Source organism: Solanum lycopersicum, chromosome 7 (assembly GCF_036512215.1).
Source record: "Solanum lycopersicum chromosome 7, SLM_r2.1".
Classification (NCBI taxonomy): Eukaryota; Viridiplantae; Streptophyta; class Magnoliopsida; order Solanales; family Solanaceae; genus Solanum; species Solanum lycopersicum.
The window spans coordinates 56,062,894-56,082,031 of NC_090806.1; the positions used below are offsets into that span (position 1 = coordinate 56,062,894).

Here is a 19,138-nt window from a genome sequence, read left to right on the forward strand (position 1 = left end):
ACTTTGTCACATCTTTTCAATATGAATACAATTATGATCATAGCGATCTCTTCTGATACCTACAGGTATGTCAGGATCCAATTGGTAATGAACACCATAAGATGCTGAAATAATCTAGGATGAATCTTCTTGATACCTACAAATAAAAAGAAACATGATTCTCAAAACTTTGCTTATGTTCAACTACAATATAACAAGCATTATAATTGGATTAGATTAATATCAATGGATCCTTCACCATTCAATAATCAGAGAAAGCAGACTGTTGATACTTGTTTTGGTCTAGGTAAATCTCAGACATCAAAGCAACATCTTCTTCCTTCATCAGGTGTCCTCATCAACTTTCCTAAAAATGGTCACGAAATCTTTGATTTCCTTTGTTTAAGTGTTATTGAGGCTTGACAGAGTTTTGAAGAAATAGTCATCACATGACACAAGGGCAAATTAGTCATTACTGTTTTAATGAAGTTAGTTAAAGTTGTTAAGTGTAGTTAGTTAGAAGTTTGTTAGGAAGTTAGTTAGGAAAACAGTATATGTACTGCATCAAGTTACAATACAAAGCATTCAGTTTGTATTTTTCATTTTTACTCAATAAACTTCTTCTCTCTTTTCCTTCTTGTTGAAGCTTCCTCTAATGGATGTTAATGGAAGTTAGAGAAGTTTGATTGTTAGTTTTTAATAGATTTCATCATGGTATCAGATCAATAACCACTGTTGTGAGTTGTTAATCGATTGTTTTAGATAGAGTAGCATTGTAGTTGGAAGGTGAGTGTAATTGCTGAAGCAGAACAACAATGGCAGCCACGAAGATCGACCATACACATGCACTCTTCATACATCCTTCAGATACAACTGGAGGTCCGATTATTCCTATTCAATTAATAGGATCTGAAAACTACTCAATCTGGAGTAGATCAATGCGAATTCAGTTGCTTGGAAAAAACAAGCTTGGGATCGTAGATGGAACCTAGAAGAAAGAGGATTTTCCTTCAGATTTAGCTCATTAATGGGATAGATGTGATGCTATTGTGATTGGATGGATATTAGGATCAGTAACAAGAGAACTACATGCAGGGATTGTATATGCAGAAAATGCAAAGATGATCTAGGAAGATCTTAAGGAAAGATTTGATAAGGTAAACACTTCACGAATTTATCAATTGCATAAAGATATGGTGACCTTGAGTCAAGGAACTGATAGTGTGTCAACTTATTCTCAAAATAGAGACAATTCTGGGCAGAATTTGATAGTATGACACCACCTCCTTGTGATTGTGTTAAATCCAAAGATTTTATGTTGCATATTCAGAGGTTAAAAGTGATGCAATTCCTTATGGGGCTGAATGAAAACTATGAACAAGCTAGAAGCTAAATATTGATGACAAGTCCAACTCCTAACATCAATAAGGCTTACTCTATGTTAATCGAAAGAGAGAGTCAAAGGTCAATTATCAATTCAGGAGAAAGAATTGAATTAGGAGCTATGATGGCAGGAAGAGGAAATATTCATCACAGACCTCCAAAGAATTGGAATCTTCAATGTGATTACTACAAACTTAAAGGTCACACAAAGAATGTATGCTATAAACTGATTGGATATCCACCAGGATATAAAGGAAAGAAGAAGGAAGATTTTCCTAATGCAAACACTGCTCAAAATGAAGATAATAGTAAACAGAGTTATCAGGGAGAAGCTACTGCCTATAATGCTCAAACTGAAAGTGTACATTCAGATATGAATGCAGGATTTAATACTGAATCCTCAAGTGGAAGAGGAGATTTTCAAAGAGCACCATTCTTGACTGAGAAACAGCAGGATAAGATCAAAATGATGCTTGACAATGATATGCAACTAGACTACATGGCTCATATGGCAGGTATTGATTTCAAAACTTTGTCCACAGTAAAGCAGATAAAGTGGATAATAGACACAGGAGCTACAAATAATATGACTGCTAGTTTACATACACAAAATGATATAGAATCTGTGAGATCATATCGTAAAAGGAAAGTTCATTTGCCTAATGGTGAGGTGACAATGGTATATCACATAGGAAAATGCAGTTTGGGAGGAATAGGGATGCTTGATAATGTTTTGTACATACCAGATTTTAAGTATAATCTTTTATCAGTTTCTAAGATAACAAGAGAACGTAATTGCTTTGTCTCTTTTTATCCTGGTTTTTCTGCTTGTTCCAGGACTTTACCAGTGGGACCTTGAAGGGGATTGGTAAGGAGAGTGATGGTTTATACATAATGTTCTCACAGCCAAATGATAAACACTCTAATAGTTCAACTGGAGAAATTCACAGAGTTAATGTTGTAGAGAAGAGACAGGAACATATGTTGTTGTGGCATAAAAGACTTGCTCATCCTTCCAGTGTTTCTATGAAGCATTTGTTTGGTTATAAACTAGATGAGTGTAAAGCTATTGTAGCTGATTGTGAAGTGTGTCCTTTAGCTAAGCACACCACAATTTCTTTTCAGCATTCTACTAGCACTTCTATTGCAGTTTTTGAGTTGTTACACCTAGATGTTTGGGGGCCATATCATGCTGAAACTTTTGATGGGAATAAACATTTTTTGACTGTTGTTGATGACTTCTCTCATATTACCTGGATTTTTCTGCTAAAGTTTAAGAGTGATGTGGTATTAGTATTGAGACAGTTCTTCAAGATGATACACACTCAATTCCAGGCTACTGTTAAAAGGATTAGAACAGATAATGGCAGTGAGTTTGTCAATGCTGAGATGCAGAAATTTCTTCAAGAGCTTGGTATTATACATCAGAAAACCTGTGTCTATACTCCTCAGCAGAATGGTGTGGCTGAAAGGAAACATAGACATTTACTTGAAGTAGCTAGAGCTCTTAGATTTCAAGGACATGTTCCTGTTAAACACTGGGGTCATTGCATTCTAACTGCAGCTTATGTTATTAATAGACTGCCATCAACATTTCTTGGTGGTAAATCTCTTTATGAATTGTTTTTTGGGAAGCCACCTTTAGTTAGTCATTTAAGAACTTTTGGGTGTCTATGTTATGCTAGTGCATTACCTAGAAAGGATAAATTTGCTTCTAGACCTGTACCATCTGTTTTCATGGGCTACTCTACTACTACTAAAGGATATGTTTTATTTGATCTAACTCAACAAAAAAAATTTATCAATAGGGATGTCACTTTCAGGGAACATATTTTTCCTTTTCAATCTTCTTCTAAACCAGTTTCACAGGTTGATCATTTTCCTTGGTCTTCTGAGTCTTTTCCTACTAATGAAGACACAGCTAGTACAGATTCACCTATCATTGAGAATGAAGAGCCTGTTTCTTTGCCTATGCAGTCTTCTAGTTCACCAACTCCATCTCTTGTTGTTCCTCCTACATCTCCAAATATGATCTTACCTATGTCCAATCCTGTTCCATTAAGAAGGTCACACGGAATCTCTAAAGCACCACTTTGGCATGTTGATTATGTCACTAAAAAGGCAGCTCATGTTACTTATCCCATTAGTGCATACTTGTCTTATGAAAATATCTCTCCTTCACATCAAGTATTTCTTAGATCTCTTTCTCATATGCATGAGCCTAGATCCTATGCTGAGGCTATTAAGGATACAAGGTGGGTTGAGGCCATGGCTTCTGAGTTAGAGGCTCTTAAGCTCAATCATACTTGGGATTTGGTTTCTTTACCTCATGGCAAATTAGCCATTGGTTGTCGATGGGTATATAAGGTTAAGTTGAAGGCTTCTGGTGAAGTGGAAAGGATCAAGGCTAGGCTGGTGGCTAAGGGGTATAATCAGCAGGAAGGGCTGGATTATCATGAAACATTCTCTCCTGTTGTCAAGATTGCTACTGTGAGGATTGTTTTATCACTGGCTGCTCAACATAATTGGCATATTCATCAATTAGATGCTTATAATGCTTTTCTCCAAGGTGATTTAGATGATGAGGTATACATGCAACTTCCTCAGGGTTTATCAAGTCAGGGGGAGGGTAGTGGTGGCAACATTGTTTGTAGACTTGTTAAATCCCTGTATGGTTTAAAATAGGCTAGTAGACAGTGGAATATGAAATTATCTGAGGCATTGATTCAATCAGGTTTTATTCAAAGTTCTATGGATCACTCATTGTTCATAAGGAAGAAAGGGAATGACATTTTTATTTTTTTGGTTTATGTGGATGATATGTTAGTAACAGGTAGCAGTATATCTGCTATTGAGGAAACAAAAGCATCCTTACATGCAGCATTCAAAATCAAAGACTTAGGTACACTAAAATTTTTTCTTGGAATGGAGTTTCATAGATCTTCTAAAGGTATCTTGATAAATCAGAGGAAATATGCTTTGGAAATCATTTCAGAACTGGGTATAGGAGCTGTTAAACCAGCATGGACACCACTAAAAGTTAATGCCAAGTTGACTACACTAGAATTTGATAGTTTGGTACAAAGAGGAGATGATAACATGCTGGAAGACAAGACAAAATACCAAAGGTTGATTGGGAAGATGCTATATTTGACACTTACAAGACCTGACATAAGCTATGCAGTACAGACTCTTAGTCAATTTTTGCAACAGCCTAAACAATCTCATTGGGATGCAGCAGTAAGGGTAATGAAGTATATCAAAAGAGAGCCAGCCTTAGGAATATTGCTGAGTAACAAGGTTTCAAATTTACTGACACTCTTCTGTGATTCAGATTGGGCTTCTTGTCCAAACACAAGGAGATCAGTTTCAGGTTTTGTGATCAAACATGGAAACTCACTTGTTTCATGGAAATCGAAGAAGCAGACTGTGGTGTCCAGAAGTTCAGCAGAAGCTGAATATAGAAGTATGGCAAATGCTGTTTCTGAGGTAGTATGGTTAACTACTCTATTGAAAGAATTGGGTAGTGAAATAATGACTCCTGTAATTGTGCACAGCGATAGCAAGGCTGCATTACAGATTGCTGAAAATCCTGTTTTTCATGAACGTACAAAACATATTGAGATAGACTGCCATTTCATTAGACAGAAAATTCAAGAAGGATTGATCAAAACAGTGCATGTATTCTCCAAAGATCAATTGGCAGATGTGCTAACTAAAGGCTTATCGCGACAACAACATGAATATCTAGTAGGCAAGCTAGGCATGTTGAATATCTTCATACCAGACAGCTTGAGTGGGACTGAAGAAATAGGCATCACGTGACACAAGGCCAAATTAGTCATTATTGTTTTAATGAAGTTAGTTAAAGTTGTTAAGTGTAGTTAGTTAGAAGTTTGTTAGGAATTTAGTTATGAAAACAGTATATGTACTGCATCAAGTTACAATACAAAGCATTCAGTTTGTATTTTTTATTTTTACTCAATAAACTTCTTCTCTCTTTTCCTTCTTGTTGAAGCTTCCTCTAATGGCTGTTAATGGAAGTTAGAGAAGTTTGATTGTTAGTTGTTAATAGATTTCATCAAGTTTCACTTAGACACAAGTGTCATGAAATCGACCTCCTTTAAGACTTCTTCAGCTCACAAAGGGTTCTAGGACGTTAAAATTCACGAGTCATCTATACGTTTTAAGACATAGTTCAAGAGAAAAATATCCCTTGAATCTTTCCGGGAGTAAGTTTAAGAGAATTGATACCATTGTGAAGAGGTATTTTCTACTCGATTGGTCTATTATATTTAATGCTTTGGAAAATGAACAACAACCAATCCGCATGTGAAATTTTTATCGTTGTTGCATTAGCTCCTATTTTTCTTCTATATCACCAGAGACCTTTCTGATGCTTAGTCATTAATTGTTCGACTATGCATTGAATCCCTTGTTTTGCATCGTTCTAATCTGTAAATTTAAGATATCATTATTAATATTGTCTTTCTTATTATGGTAATTCATGTATGTTAGTACATTGGTTGACATCAATACCTTCAAAATGAGCAACACGATTAACTAAGAAATCAGTCAAGTTATTTCCTCTCCTGCATATGTGCACCACATCCACCTTTACATTCGCCATCCATCATTTATAAATTGAATGCCAATTGAGACTGACCATGAATCTTTCCATACTCCATAAAACACCTTTTTGATAATCAAAATATCAGTATCCATGATTAGATGTAGTAAGCCATTTTCTAAGCAACATTTCAATCTTTCTCTAAATGCTTGCACTTCTTCTACAACAACAGTACATATTTTTACATTTCTAGCTTCAACAAAGATTAGGTTGCTTTCCTCATTTCGAACACAAGAAGTTATGAAATCAGACCCAGTATTTCCTTTAATGGTCCATCAATATTACATTTAAATGTACCCATGAATACACGACTCAACTACAAATTAGTGGTATATATTCCTCCAAAGTCTCGACTATCAAAGGTCATGTGTTAGAAAGATTTCTCAGCCATGAATATCTACCTTTGGCAAAGAGATATGAATAATTGTAAATCTCCATGAACATACTGTGTGTAGACATAGTTCCTCCATTCTTAACAATGTTCCTTCTCTTCAAAATTTTTGAAATAATGAAGACAGGAACAATATGAAGCAATTTTTTTTATCTTGCTTCCACAATCAACTTCCTGTTGCAATCTGTGTTATAAAACCATAAATTACTGATTCTAATAAATTGTTCAGAAATATGAAGTAACTAAAATTTATAGAACCAGTAAGAGAGATGAACATAAATTTAATTTATAAAAACTAAAATCTGTAAAAAAAAACATACCAGAATCTGAAAAACCTTTTAAATCGAAAAAAGATCAAGTTCACTGAACTCACAATGTCTCCTTAAGGAAATTATTCCCCTCTAGTATTCGAGGTTTGTTTTGGAATATAACCTCCCAGGGTAAAATGATATTAATCAGCAAAGTTTATATACCAAAAACTCTACTGTCAGCGAACCAATCCACAGCAAAAAAGTAAACGAAGAAAAATATGTGCAGAAGAAGAAGATCGAAAAATTCGTATAAAAATATTCTGAAGAATGAGTGATATTTATAGGCAAAAATAAAAGGTTCCTAAAGGTTGCAACCCTTTCAGAATTCACACGGCCATTAATGAAAGTTTGCAACCTTTCAAATGGTACTGACTGTTCCTGAAAGTTGTAATATTTCAGAACAGTCATGGCAGGAAATTTAAATAAAATGAGAAACTTCAAATAAAACAGGTCGAGCGCAGATTCGAGTCGGGTCGGGTTAGTCAACTAAAAATTTAAAACATTTTGGTTAATTTTCAACTACAAATTTTGTCCAAAAAATAATCTCTCGATCATTTGTCGAAGCCGAAGCCGAGCGAGCGACGACGACGACGCGAGGGAGTCCCTCTTTTCAACCCTTTTAACAAATAATAGGAGTGTTAATGTATTTAAACTCTATTATTTTTCATTCCACCACTGATGAGGGACAAATGTCTTTTCATTAAAGCATAAGAAGACTTTTCAAGTTCCCAACTCTTTAAATTCTCAACTTTTCAAATTTCTATCTTTCCCTCTATTTTCCATAAATTCTTGCTACGTACCCAACACTTCCCACCATAAATTTATCACAGTTAAACAATTGATCCTTGAATACATGTTGCTTCTGCTTCATACTAGGGAAGCTATACGACAATGATTAAAAAGGTGATCACATGTCTTGCATTACTGTTGCAAATATAACATTCTATAGAATTAGTAAATTTCATTCTTATCAACACCTCTCTGATAGGAATTTTAACATGCCACAATCTCCATAACAAAAAGAAGATTTTGAAAGGAAACCTTTTTTCTCATATAAATATTATCTTCTCCATTTTGTCCTTTCTTCCCCTCATTAAATTCCAAGCCCTGCCAACAAAAAGTTTTCTTGTACAAGTAGGCATCTACTATGGCTTATCTTTGTCATTAGATTATGTTGACCAACTTCATACAGATGTCATTACTGACTACTTCAGTAATAATCTCATTCAACAAAGTGTTATTCCATCTTTCCAAGGAATTAGTTGATTTAGGACCCGTTTGGATGAGCTTAATAAAAGCAGCTTTAAAAAAGTACTTTTGAAAGTGCTGAAACTTATTTTTAAAATAAGCAGTTATGCGTTTGGATAAAAGTGCTGAAGTTGTTATGCCAAACGTGAAAAGAAAAAAATAGAAGAAAGAGATGTTAGGGTTATATGGGTAATTTGGAGATTGTATAAAAATAGGAAAAATAACTTAAATACACAACTATAATTTTTATATTCTCCAATTTTCCCTACTTTTTTTAAATATTACATAATGCCTTATTTTTTTAATTTTAGTGTAAGTTTTTAGATACATTACACTCTCTCTCCTATAATACACATTTACCAATTTTAATGCCTATTTTTTCTCCATTAAAACACTCAACCTCTTAAATCAGTTTTTGAATTTTAAATTTTTTCCATTTAAACACTCAACCTTTTAATCAGCTTTTTAATTTTGAATTATTAAATTTAATTAAATTTAAATAAAAGAACAAATTTTGAAATTTTGAATTTCAAAATTCAAAAAATATGGAAGTAGGGTAACTTCCACTGCATTCTACCGTTTTGTTCTTACCAAAGTCACCTTTCACTTCTTTTTTTTTTCCTTAATCGTCTTCATCCCACTATTTCTTCATAACTTTGAATCTTCTCAACCCAGCAGATTTTTCTATTTTCTTCTTTTTATTCTTAATCCATATTCGACTATTTCTTCCTAATATTGAATCGTAAGAACCCAGACCCTTTTTATAGTTAATCCATCATCAATTCGTATATTCTTCTCTTTTTCGTTTTTGTTAATTGTTCTATTACTTCATAGTAATGGATCCGTCAATTAATAGAAGGATATATGATTCCGATAATGATAATTGGAAAGAAAATAGGAAAAAGTCTTTGCATGATCCTATGAATCTTCAAAAGGATTCAAACAAAGACCATGGCGAAACATCAAAGGTTGTAAAAATACAACCAAAAAGGAAAAAAGAAGCAGCAAACACTGTTGTTAGGCCTACATTGTCTCGGGTTAGTATTTTGGTACTTAAAAATGGTGTTGTTTAAATTAGTAAAATTTTTAAGGAATCAAGTGTGCTTGCTGATACATTTTAAAAAGGGTGTATAGTGTTTTAGATGGTCAACTGATACGTGAATTTGTTGTGTTTCATAATATTTTATATGTATCATTAGGTTTTTGAAAATTATTATAATGTATCATTCAATAAGTGTAGTAAAGTATAATCTGTGCTTGATGATACATGTTGAATCTGTGTGTACATTGTTTAGTCAATATAATGATACATGTAGTAGCTATGTATCACATGTTCTGCATGTAGTATGAATTCCTGTATGATATCATGTATCAGTAAGGTATTAGTTGTTTAGTTGATTTACTCATACATGTTTTGAAACTTGTTATAATGTATCATTCATTAAGTTTAATAAATGCTTCATCAGATATAGTTGATGATACATATAGATTCTTTGTGTATGTTGTTTAGTCGCTGTTTATGATACATGTATTAGACATGTATCACATGTTATAATGTTTTATTTAATTCAACGATACATGTTATAGACATGTATCACATGTTTTTCATATAGTATGAAATTCTGAAAACTGAAACCATGTATCATTAAGTTATTAGTTGTTTTATTTAGTAGTTATATTTCTATATCGTTTTAATTTGCGGTTTTATTTTCAAATTGCAGCCACTGAAGTACAAGATTAAAAAGATACCAACACATCCCATAAGGTTTGCTGTCAACTTTAACAACAATTTCCTAAAGGACTTTGAAAAATACGTGGGGGATAATGTTATCCAAATGTTTAAGGATACAATTTTTGGAACCTTTTTAGACATCTCTAAATGTAATTTTCAGGGCCAAATAACTAAATGCTTATTGCTTTTAGAATTGGAACAAAGCAACCCTAATGTGTTGCATATTAGACATTCCAACGGGTGTGTCCTGAAATTTGGTTTAGATGATTTTGCATTATTAACAGGACTTAAGGTCAGAGGAAATACCAATGATTTCAAATACCCAGAACAAACTAATTGTATGCTTTTTAAAAAGTATTTCCCTGGTGCAGTCAATAGTGTTACAAAGCATCAACTAGTTCAAAGGTTTAAGATGGGTAATTGGGAGAGCAATCAGGATGCACTCCAAATGTCTATACTGTTCTTTATTCATACATTTGTATTAGCTACTATTGATAACACAGCGATATCTATTGTCGACTTTCTAATGGTTGAAGATGGTAGATATCAACATTTTCCTTGGGGTCAGCTATCATTTTCCAAACTAATTGGTTCACTTAGACAGGATTTTGACGTTAGTAAAAAGTTGTACCGATTATATGGGATGCCATATGCACTAAATGTTTGGATATACGAATGTGCATCCAATTTAAATTCAGAAATAGCTGTGAGAGAACGCAATGTCATCCCAAGAATATGCAATTGGAGAGTTTTGTCTGAAAAGGCAAAGTTTGAAATGCTTATGTCCACCATTTTCCAAAAGGTAAAATTTTATTTTTGTATATGGAATATCGCTATTTATGTCTTTGTGATACATTATGAATTATTACTGTATCTAACAGTTAAATTATCTTATGTGTTTGTGATACATTTAGAATGCATGTTCAAACATTGTCCCAACAGCAGAGGAAATTGAAGCTTTTGATATTGCTCAAGTTGAACATGCTCATTCTACATCAATACCATTAGTACAACCAAACGATCAAGATGATTTAGATGATTTCTCCACAAGACCACCAGAACAGTTATTGAGGACATATTCTAGAGTGTCTGATACATCTCCTCCACCACCGCCAAAAAGAAGAAAAAAATCGATTATTCAAAAAAAGAAGGTGTCAGAACAGAAACAGCCTGATCAATCAAATGTGTCTCCGACACCGGATGATGATGTACATGTTTCCATGTCAAGTCTGCCTCAACATTCGAATGCTGATGATGTACATGGTTCTGTTCCACAAGTGTCACCGAAATCGGCTGCTGATGTACATGGTTCTGTTCCAGACGTTTCTCAGAACCCGGCTGCTGATGTTCATGGATATGCAGATTCACAGAATGTCAACAATATAATTCCTCATATTGAAGAGTTGAAAGGATATTTGAAAACTTACGTAAGTAAATTATTTTGTAATTTTTAAACAAACTTTTATTTATCCTAAATGTATCTACAATTTTTAGGTTGACAAGAAATTTGAGGAATTGATTATTTTGATAAAAGCAAATCACTCCCAGCTGATGCAATCTATTAGCAAAGAGAACATCAATTTTCAGGCTGATACAAGCACATTTCAGTCTGACAAACAAACATCTCAGCAAATACCAGTTGATCTCGATGATATGGGTGGTGTAGCTGAGGATGGTGGTGGTTTTTCTGGTAAAAATGGTGAGCATCATATCGTCGACGATGCAGGGGATGTCGATGTGGATGGTGTTGGTGTTGCCGTAAATGAGGGTGAACCAATAGTCAGTGATCCAAAGGTAATGTTTATGATACATTGGGTATGTTGTGTATCATGCACATATAGTCAATGCTTTGTATCATGATCATTTTTTTCTCATTTTGTATTCTGTCATGTATCATACATATTTAATCAATACTATGTATCATGTGATTGTTATCAATGTTACGTATCAGCACAAATTATATTAACAGTTTTTATTTCAAAACTGCATATTCAGGATGGTGACGCACATCAGTCGCACCAAGATTTAAATGAACATATCATGGACCAAGCCGCTGACGACAATGTTCATCACAACATCCCTCATGTGTTGCCCGAAAAAACAACAACGGATTCATCGGTACATTTTTCAATTTTGATTTATGACACACAATTTCATTACACACAAATTTATTCTAAAAATCATTACATCATATTATACAGAATTCTTCAACTTCAACAACAATATCGTCATCAACTCAAGCAGCAATAGATGCGCTTATCAAAGATTTGGGTAAAGATGCTACCAATGCTAGACCATTATATTCTTATGATCCAAAGAATATAACTAGCAGCCAGTACTTGTTGACCGACAGTCAATTACCCACTGAAATTCCAATAACGGAGATTGCTCTTAAAACTGATGCAGTCACTCCTGCGCATAGAAATAGAATGCCTTCGAGAAGGATTCAATCTCCATATTGTACTTCTTTTGGGTCAAGCGAAAAGGGAAAAGAGAAATTGAAGGATATGGCTCGACTCCATTTCCCGTTCGAAGGATGTGGCATTGCAGATAAAGTTTCACCGAAACTGATTGAGGATTACATGAATTGGTTGTTGAGGGGGCTTCTAAAAAATCATAACAATAAGTAAGTTTTATACATTTTTTTTCTCAGTGTTAGGCGTAATCATTTTATATACAACTAATTCATGATACTTTGTTATATAAAAACTGTAAATAATTGAGTGTTATGTATCATGTACATACATTGAAAACTTATGTATCATATATGCAGGAACCCATCGGACGATAAATACAGATCAAGATCTTCTTCTTTTGGATTTACGATGATGGACTTTGTTGTTGCTTTTCCAATGAACAAGAATTGGTTTTATGTCATGTCACAGCCAAACAAGTGTTGGTCTGATGAGGTAAAATATTAAACTATTTATGAAATATGTATCAGTCATAACTATATTATAACATCATGATACATTATCTATAAGTATCATACTATTTAATTAGCAATGATACATTATGTATAAGTATCATACTATTTAATTTGCAAAAGTATCATACTATATTCACATAATTATATTTCTTTTTTTATATTGTTTAGATGTAAATAATTTCTTACTCTGTTTTCATTTTATTTATAGCACATCGATGTGATTTTTTACTACCTTCGTAAAAAATCAAAACTTTGCAGCATGGATCAATACAGATACACAACAACCCACTGTTTGTTCATGTCACATGTAAAAAACTGTTATGATAGATATTACATGGACGATGATGATGATAGTCTTACTACACAAGAACATATTGATCGCGCTTCAGTTGTATCTGTACATGAGAGGTCAATAATTAACATCATCAAAGGGTTTGGAATACCAGCTGCTTTACCATGGCATCTTGTAGATGAGGTCTACATCCCAATTAACTGTGATCAACAATTCCATTGGGTGTTGGCTGTTGTTGAGTTGAAAAACAGGTTGATAAGGGTTTTTGACTCATCAATTAGCACAAGGAAACAAACAATTCCTCATGAGATCAAGATGTTGTCTAAAATGCTTCCTTCATACCTACTTGACAGTGGATTTTTTGAAGAAAATGAACGCACAAAATTTGCTGATTGTCAAGCATATAAAGACAACAATAATGGCTCACTTCTGGAGCCTCAAGTTCCTTTCATGATAGAATTTGCACAAGACATCCCTACACAGGAAAGCGATAGCCTGTAAGTATTAAGAATTTTTTCATTTGCCCTTTTTAATGTATCATTAAGTTTTTAATTTATTCTGTATTTTTTGTAGAGACTGTGGGTTATATGTTACTGCATTTGCCGAGTATATCAGTGACCAAATCAATATATCTTATGCTGATTTTAATCCTGATTACCTGCGTCAAAGATATGGAGCATTGCTGTGGAGTTATGGAAGTGAGAAGGCTAAGTGCGGATATGTTAGCGACAATGATGATCCACCAAAATCCAGGGGCGTAGTCACACCACCACCAGAAGAAGATTTAGTTCACATAGCGTAGCATTTCATGATAAAACAATGTTTTAATGTTATATTTATTATTTTTATATGTTATTGAACAACTATTTTTATCCTTTTTAATGTTATTTTTTTGGTTTTGTCAATTTCCATGAATATTTTTTTTCACATTACGTAACAAATTTGTTTATATTGAAGATATAAATATCAAATGATAGACGTAAAGATTTTTAAATTTTTAATTAAAAATAGACATAATAAATATACTGACAAAACCAGGTTTAAATCATTTAATAAAGTATAATCAAAGTATTTATAATCAAACATAGACATAAAGATTTTTAAATTTTTTATTTAATCTAGATGATACATTGCCAAAACCAAATGATACATATGTACCAGAAACACACTAAAAATAACTGATACATTGGCCAAACCGTATGTATAATGTACAATATGTTACACTCTAATCCTTAAATTTTACAAGATATTTAGGTAAATTGAATAGCATATTCATATGAATTGCTATTATTTTTTTAAAGGAAAGTTATTTACTGTATATTTCAATAAAAGCATATCAAAAAAAGCATTACACAAGTTAAATTATATAAATTCACATGATACATGATTTATAGTCATTCTAAAGTACTCAATAACATTAACAATATATTTGTATTTTTTATCTAATGGAGATGTATCATTGTGCAAACCAATGATACACACTAGAAGTACATGATACTTTATATAAACAATGTGTATAAAAAATACACAATAAATGTACATGATACACTAGATTAACCATATGTATCATGTACATTATGTTATCTTACTGTAGCATAAGATTTATATATTCAAAACAAATATTGACACAAGTATTTTTATCAACACCAATAATAAGAAAGTATTTATAATCATAAGCACGACTTCAAATGTAATTACCACATGTTTGTACGTTTATTTATCTAAACACAAAGTGTTCAATTTGCAGTCGTAATTAAAACTGAAATTCATTAAAATGTTTACGTGATAAATTATTCTTTATATCATAGAAACATTACGACAAATTCACTTCTCTTTTAGGTAGAAAGTACAAGTTCTTTTGTTGTGCCCTTCTTGTCCACATTGTCCACAACAGTTAGTGTTCACCGAAATCTTTTCATCTGCATTCTTTCTTCTTCTTTTTCTTGGTCGTCCAGATGATCTTCTGTATCTAGGTGGATACACAGTTTCAGCTACCACGTGTTTAGGATCTGACCAATCTTTCTTATCTGGCATTGGCACCATTGGAATTTCATATGTTTTTGCCAACGCATCAGGCTTGTAATAATCAGAGCAATACGGATTCATATCGGTGACATTCTTTTTTTTCAATACAGCGATTGCATGTGAACAAGGTATCTCATCTAGTTGAAATCTACCACAACAACATACTTTCCGCTCAAGACAAACAATATATCTTCTTCCATTTTCATAAACCGAGAAAATAAACTCAGATGATGGAACAACCTGTGTACATTAAAAATTTTAAATATATAACTTTTAAAAACCAAATCATGTTAAAAAAGCATAATGATACACAAAATTAGATATATATAATATAAAGTATCATATAATGATACATACCTCCATTTTTGAACTTTTAGCCGCGTTTATAATCAACAATTCCTCAAATTTTCTACCTAATGTGTCCTTTGTGTATGAGACTACTTCTCTGTTTTTGCAATGCCAAGATCCAAAAAGAATTCTAACCTCTTCCAAGAATACTAATATAGTTAATTGGCGTGCTTCAACAAGACAACCATTGATACATTCTGCAATGTTTGAAGTCATCATTCTACCTCTGTTTACTGTTGCATGAACTCTTGACCACTTTTCGTAACCTTCATATTCAAGGTACTCCTTAACCCTGTGATCAATTCTATCAACCTTAGCCATCAACTTATCAAAATCTTCCTTTCTATATGACTTGGCCATAGAGTAGAATAGATCACTTATGACCTTTTTGCTCCTTTTGAAGTTTCCACATACATTCTTCCAAAGATGCCAGATGCATGCATAATGAGGTACATCGGGGAACACAATCCTTACACTCTTCATGATACTCTCATTTCTATCTGAAACAACACACATATCTTTTCTATCGCCAAATGCATGTTTGAACTATTCGAAAAACCATTTCCACGAACAATCATTTTCGGTGTCAACAACACCATATGCCAATGGAAATATGCAACCTGATTACACACACATTATATTATTTGATACTTAATATATAAAAAGACATCATTACTATAAATAAAAAATACCTGCGCCATCAAGTGTGCTTGCTGATACAAATGTCCCTTTGTAAGCTCCACTCAGATGTGCACCATCCACAACAACTACTGGTCTGCAGTATTTAAATCCCCTAATGAATGGTCTTAAGGCGATGAACAGATACATAAATTCATCCTCTTCAGTCTTATGCATTCTTATATAAGAATCTGGATACACAGTTTTTAACATGTGTATGTATCGCGGCATCCGTCTATATCTAGCAGATGGTTTTCCTCTAATCATGGAGAGTGCACGTTCTTTAGCACGTCATGCTTGCTGGTAAGATATTTCAACACCATAATATTCTCTGATATCATCAATTATATCCCTTGGTGTATAAATTCGTTTATAATTGACCAATTTTGGAGCTGTCACTCCACTTACAAATCCCACTGTTGCTTGGACTTTGGTTAATACCCTCTCCCTCATCGGACATGTATGTTCACTATTGAAATTTCTAACAATGAATATATCAGATTTTTTCCTGCACGACGCCTTCATAGTCCAACCACATTTGTCTGAAAAGCATACCAACACATAGCTGTGTACATTTTTTAAGCATATTAATACACATATCAAATACATCATATATAATATATTCAACAGTAATCAAACAATGAATCACACAAAAAGTATCAACCAATTTTTAAGAAAAGTATCAAACTTTAATGAAATTTATCCACTATTTGTGATATGACTGTTTAAAATGATACAGTCCTTACTATATCAGTAGTAGTACTTTCAAGTATCAAATATACTTATTTCAATGTATCAAAAACAAATTCCTGAAATGATGATACATTAGATTATAAAATAACATATGAAACTTGCAGGTTTTCATATAGAACAGTAATGTTTCATGTACTAATTAAATTATAAAACAACACATGATACATTAAAATATCAAAATACTGTCATACCTTTGTTGATCAGACCTCTTCATTTTGCAGTTGAAGTTGTTCTTTATCTTATATTTCGTCATCACATCTACAAGTGTTGCTTTATCCTTGTATATCTGACCTGTCTTCACATCAACAATATCTGAATTGATTATAACATTTGCAACTCCAACTTCTGAATTTTCATGTGTCTCAAATAAGCTATTTTCAACTATTGCCAAAGCCTGTATATCATTTGTTGTGCCTTCTACACACGTTATTTCTCCACTTCTTCCATCAAAGTTATGTACAGTACCACTATTCTTCTCAATTGTGTCAATACATAATGGATATATTGAAAATCCAGGCTCGTTTTTTTTCAGTTCAAAATATAGTTTAACACTCATGTCGTTCTTAAGTTTCATCGGACAGGAGTTACCTTCTACAATGTATCGAATTTCAATTTCTTTCCTTGATACATCAATGTTCAACTCGGCCGCAATTGCTGCTTTGAGATTGAAAAACGAAATTGAATCTCCAACAACGATTCCATCAATTTTGTAATTTTCATACTGCAATTCGTTCACCCAAATTCCGGAATGTCTCATCAAAATCGAAGTATTCATCTTCAAAAACCCACTGCAACAACAAAAAAATTTCGGCAGCTCCAATTGTTTTCTAAATAACTGATGCAATCTTTGATTTTCAAATTATGAAATTAATATCCAATTAAGTGCTGATTTAATGCTGATTAATGATCTGTTACCACAAATTAAGCTGTTTTAGTAACAGCTTTAAATTTACCGTTTTTATCCCCTATTTTTTCTTAACATTTTTAAGTTACTATGTATCATTTACCATGTATCACAACTTTCTAAAGTATCACGACTCAGCAATTTTAAGGGATTTTTTGTAATTATTAAACTTATCGGGACAGAATGTAATTATTGAATTACACTATGGGATTCCTTAAATTTATACATAAAAATATTAAGGGAAAAAACATAAAAATATGGTCAACTTAAAACAGCTTATAAGCTAAAAAAAAAAAGCACCCCTACCCCAGCTTTTAACTTTTGGCTTAAAATAAGTTTTTTTTAACTTAAAATAAGCTATTTTGAGTATTGTCAAACAGTTAAATAAGTCAAAAACCAGCTTTTAAGTCAGTTTGACCAGCTTTTAAGCTGAGCCAAACAGGCTCTTATATCATCTATGTGACCATGAACATGGTCAATGAGCTAGTAGTAGTGTAATGCCTCCAATTGTGTCCAGTTATCAAAACAAAAACTACGTCGAGAAATCATGGGTTCCTACCAAATCTCTTGGTCCATGAGATCTTTCGCATGTAGCTTGAGTTTTCATACCTGAGAATCCCCTTTCCGTTCTAGTACTTTTGGGCTATATCTTAACAATGTACTAGTGTCCAAAAATTTCACCATAATTTAACAAAGAGTACCTTAGAAACATCAAATATAGATCTAAAATAAAGCCCTCCTTTCATCTTTGGTAAACATATGTCATCTAAATCAATTCAGTGTTTAACCTTTTCACTCTCCTTGAAATTCCTTGGCAATTTAAAAAAAAAACCTATGAATATAATAAATAACACTATTTTGGGACAAATAACTGATAACAAGTATATAAGAATACTTTGTAATACATGATTATTAACACTATTTTACCTCTAAAAAAATATTTTTCCCTTCCAAACCTGCAATTTGCATTGAATCTTCTTAATCAATTCTGAAAAGTGGACCTTATTCTTTTTAGCATTTCCAATAGGATATTTAAGGTTAAAAAAAAAGTATCCTTTAGTAAACCCTGTAGTATCTCGACCACTTGAATGATAGCTTGTGCAAGCTTGTTGAACATGTAAAATAAATCTTCCTTTTATTAATAAGTTAGCATGACTAAGCTTCATACAGTTGAAGAGTTACCATTATTAATTGCAGAGACCTCTTGTCTGCAGATGTAAATATGATGGTGTTATCTACATAAAAAAGATGATTTAATTGATCACTCCATTTAAATAATTCAAAACTCTTAAATTCATAGTAGTAAAAAAATGATTAAAAGTTTTTGTTAACATTTATGCTGTTAAGATAAAAGTGCAGGAGATAAGGGATCCCTCCAATTTACCCCTCTAATAGAATGAAAACGGAAAATGACCTAAAATATCTTTGAAGTATTGAAAATGATACACAATTACCCTTCATCCACCTATTGACTCTAAAATACCCTTGACATCCACCTTTGGATTCAAAATTGACCACTTATTTAACGGTTTCAT

The 19,138-nt window shown here is 32.8% G+C and overlaps 2 protein-coding genes across 2 annotated transcripts; one reads left to right on the forward strand and one right to left on the reverse strand.

Annotated features, from left to right (window-relative positions):
- The first annotated feature begins 8,778 nt into the window (after positions 1 to 8,778).
- On the forward strand, positions 8,779 to 13,800 carry LOC138337517 (uncharacterized). The gene is made up of 9 exons (XM_069287430.1): positions 8,779 to 8,979; positions 9,664 to 10,476; positions 10,589 to 11,101; positions 11,169 to 11,468; positions 11,670 to 11,792; positions 11,876 to 12,300; positions 12,448 to 12,583; positions 12,812 to 13,392; positions 13,469 to 13,800. The coding sequence occupies exons 1-9, from the start codon at positions 8,779 to 8,781 to the stop codon at positions 13,695 to 13,697; spliced, it is 3,321 nt and encodes a 1,106-aa protein (XP_069143531.1). The 3' UTR covers positions 13,698 to 13,800.
- A 919-nt stretch (positions 13,801 to 14,719) lies between these two features.
- On the reverse strand, positions 14,720 to 15,628 carry LOC104648504 (uncharacterized). The gene is made up of 2 exons (XM_010325827.2): positions 15,278 to 15,628; positions 14,720 to 15,160 (listed from the first exon to the last, which is right to left on the reverse strand). Exons 1-2 carry the CDS (start codon positions 15,626 to 15,628, stop codon positions 14,720 to 14,722), a joined length of 792 nt encoding a protein of 263 aa, XP_010324129.2.
- Positions 15,629 to 19,138: the final 3,510 nt, after the last annotated feature.

Bases quoted from the DNA above. Each gene is read 5' to 3' on its own strand.
- LOC138337517 (XM_069287430.1), top strand. From the start codon at position 8,779: ATGGATCCGTCAATTAATAGAAGGATATATGATTCCGATAATGATAAT. The intron at 8,980-9,663 runs GTTAGTATTTTG...TTCAAATTGCAG, and splicing joins TTAGGCCTACATTGTCTCGG to CCACTGAAGTACAAGATTAA. The intron at 13,393-13,468 runs GTAAGTATTAAG...TATTTTTTGTAG, and splicing joins ACACAGGAAAGCGATAGCCT to AGACTGTGGGTTATATGTTA.
- LOC104648504 (XM_010325827.2), bottom strand. From the start codon at position 15,628: ATGGCCAAGTCATATAGAAAGGAAGATTTTGATAAGTTGATGGCTAAG. The intron at 15,161-15,277 runs GTATGTATCATT...TAATGTACACAG, and splicing joins CTAAAAGTTCAAAAATGGAG to GTTGTTCCATCATCTGAGTT.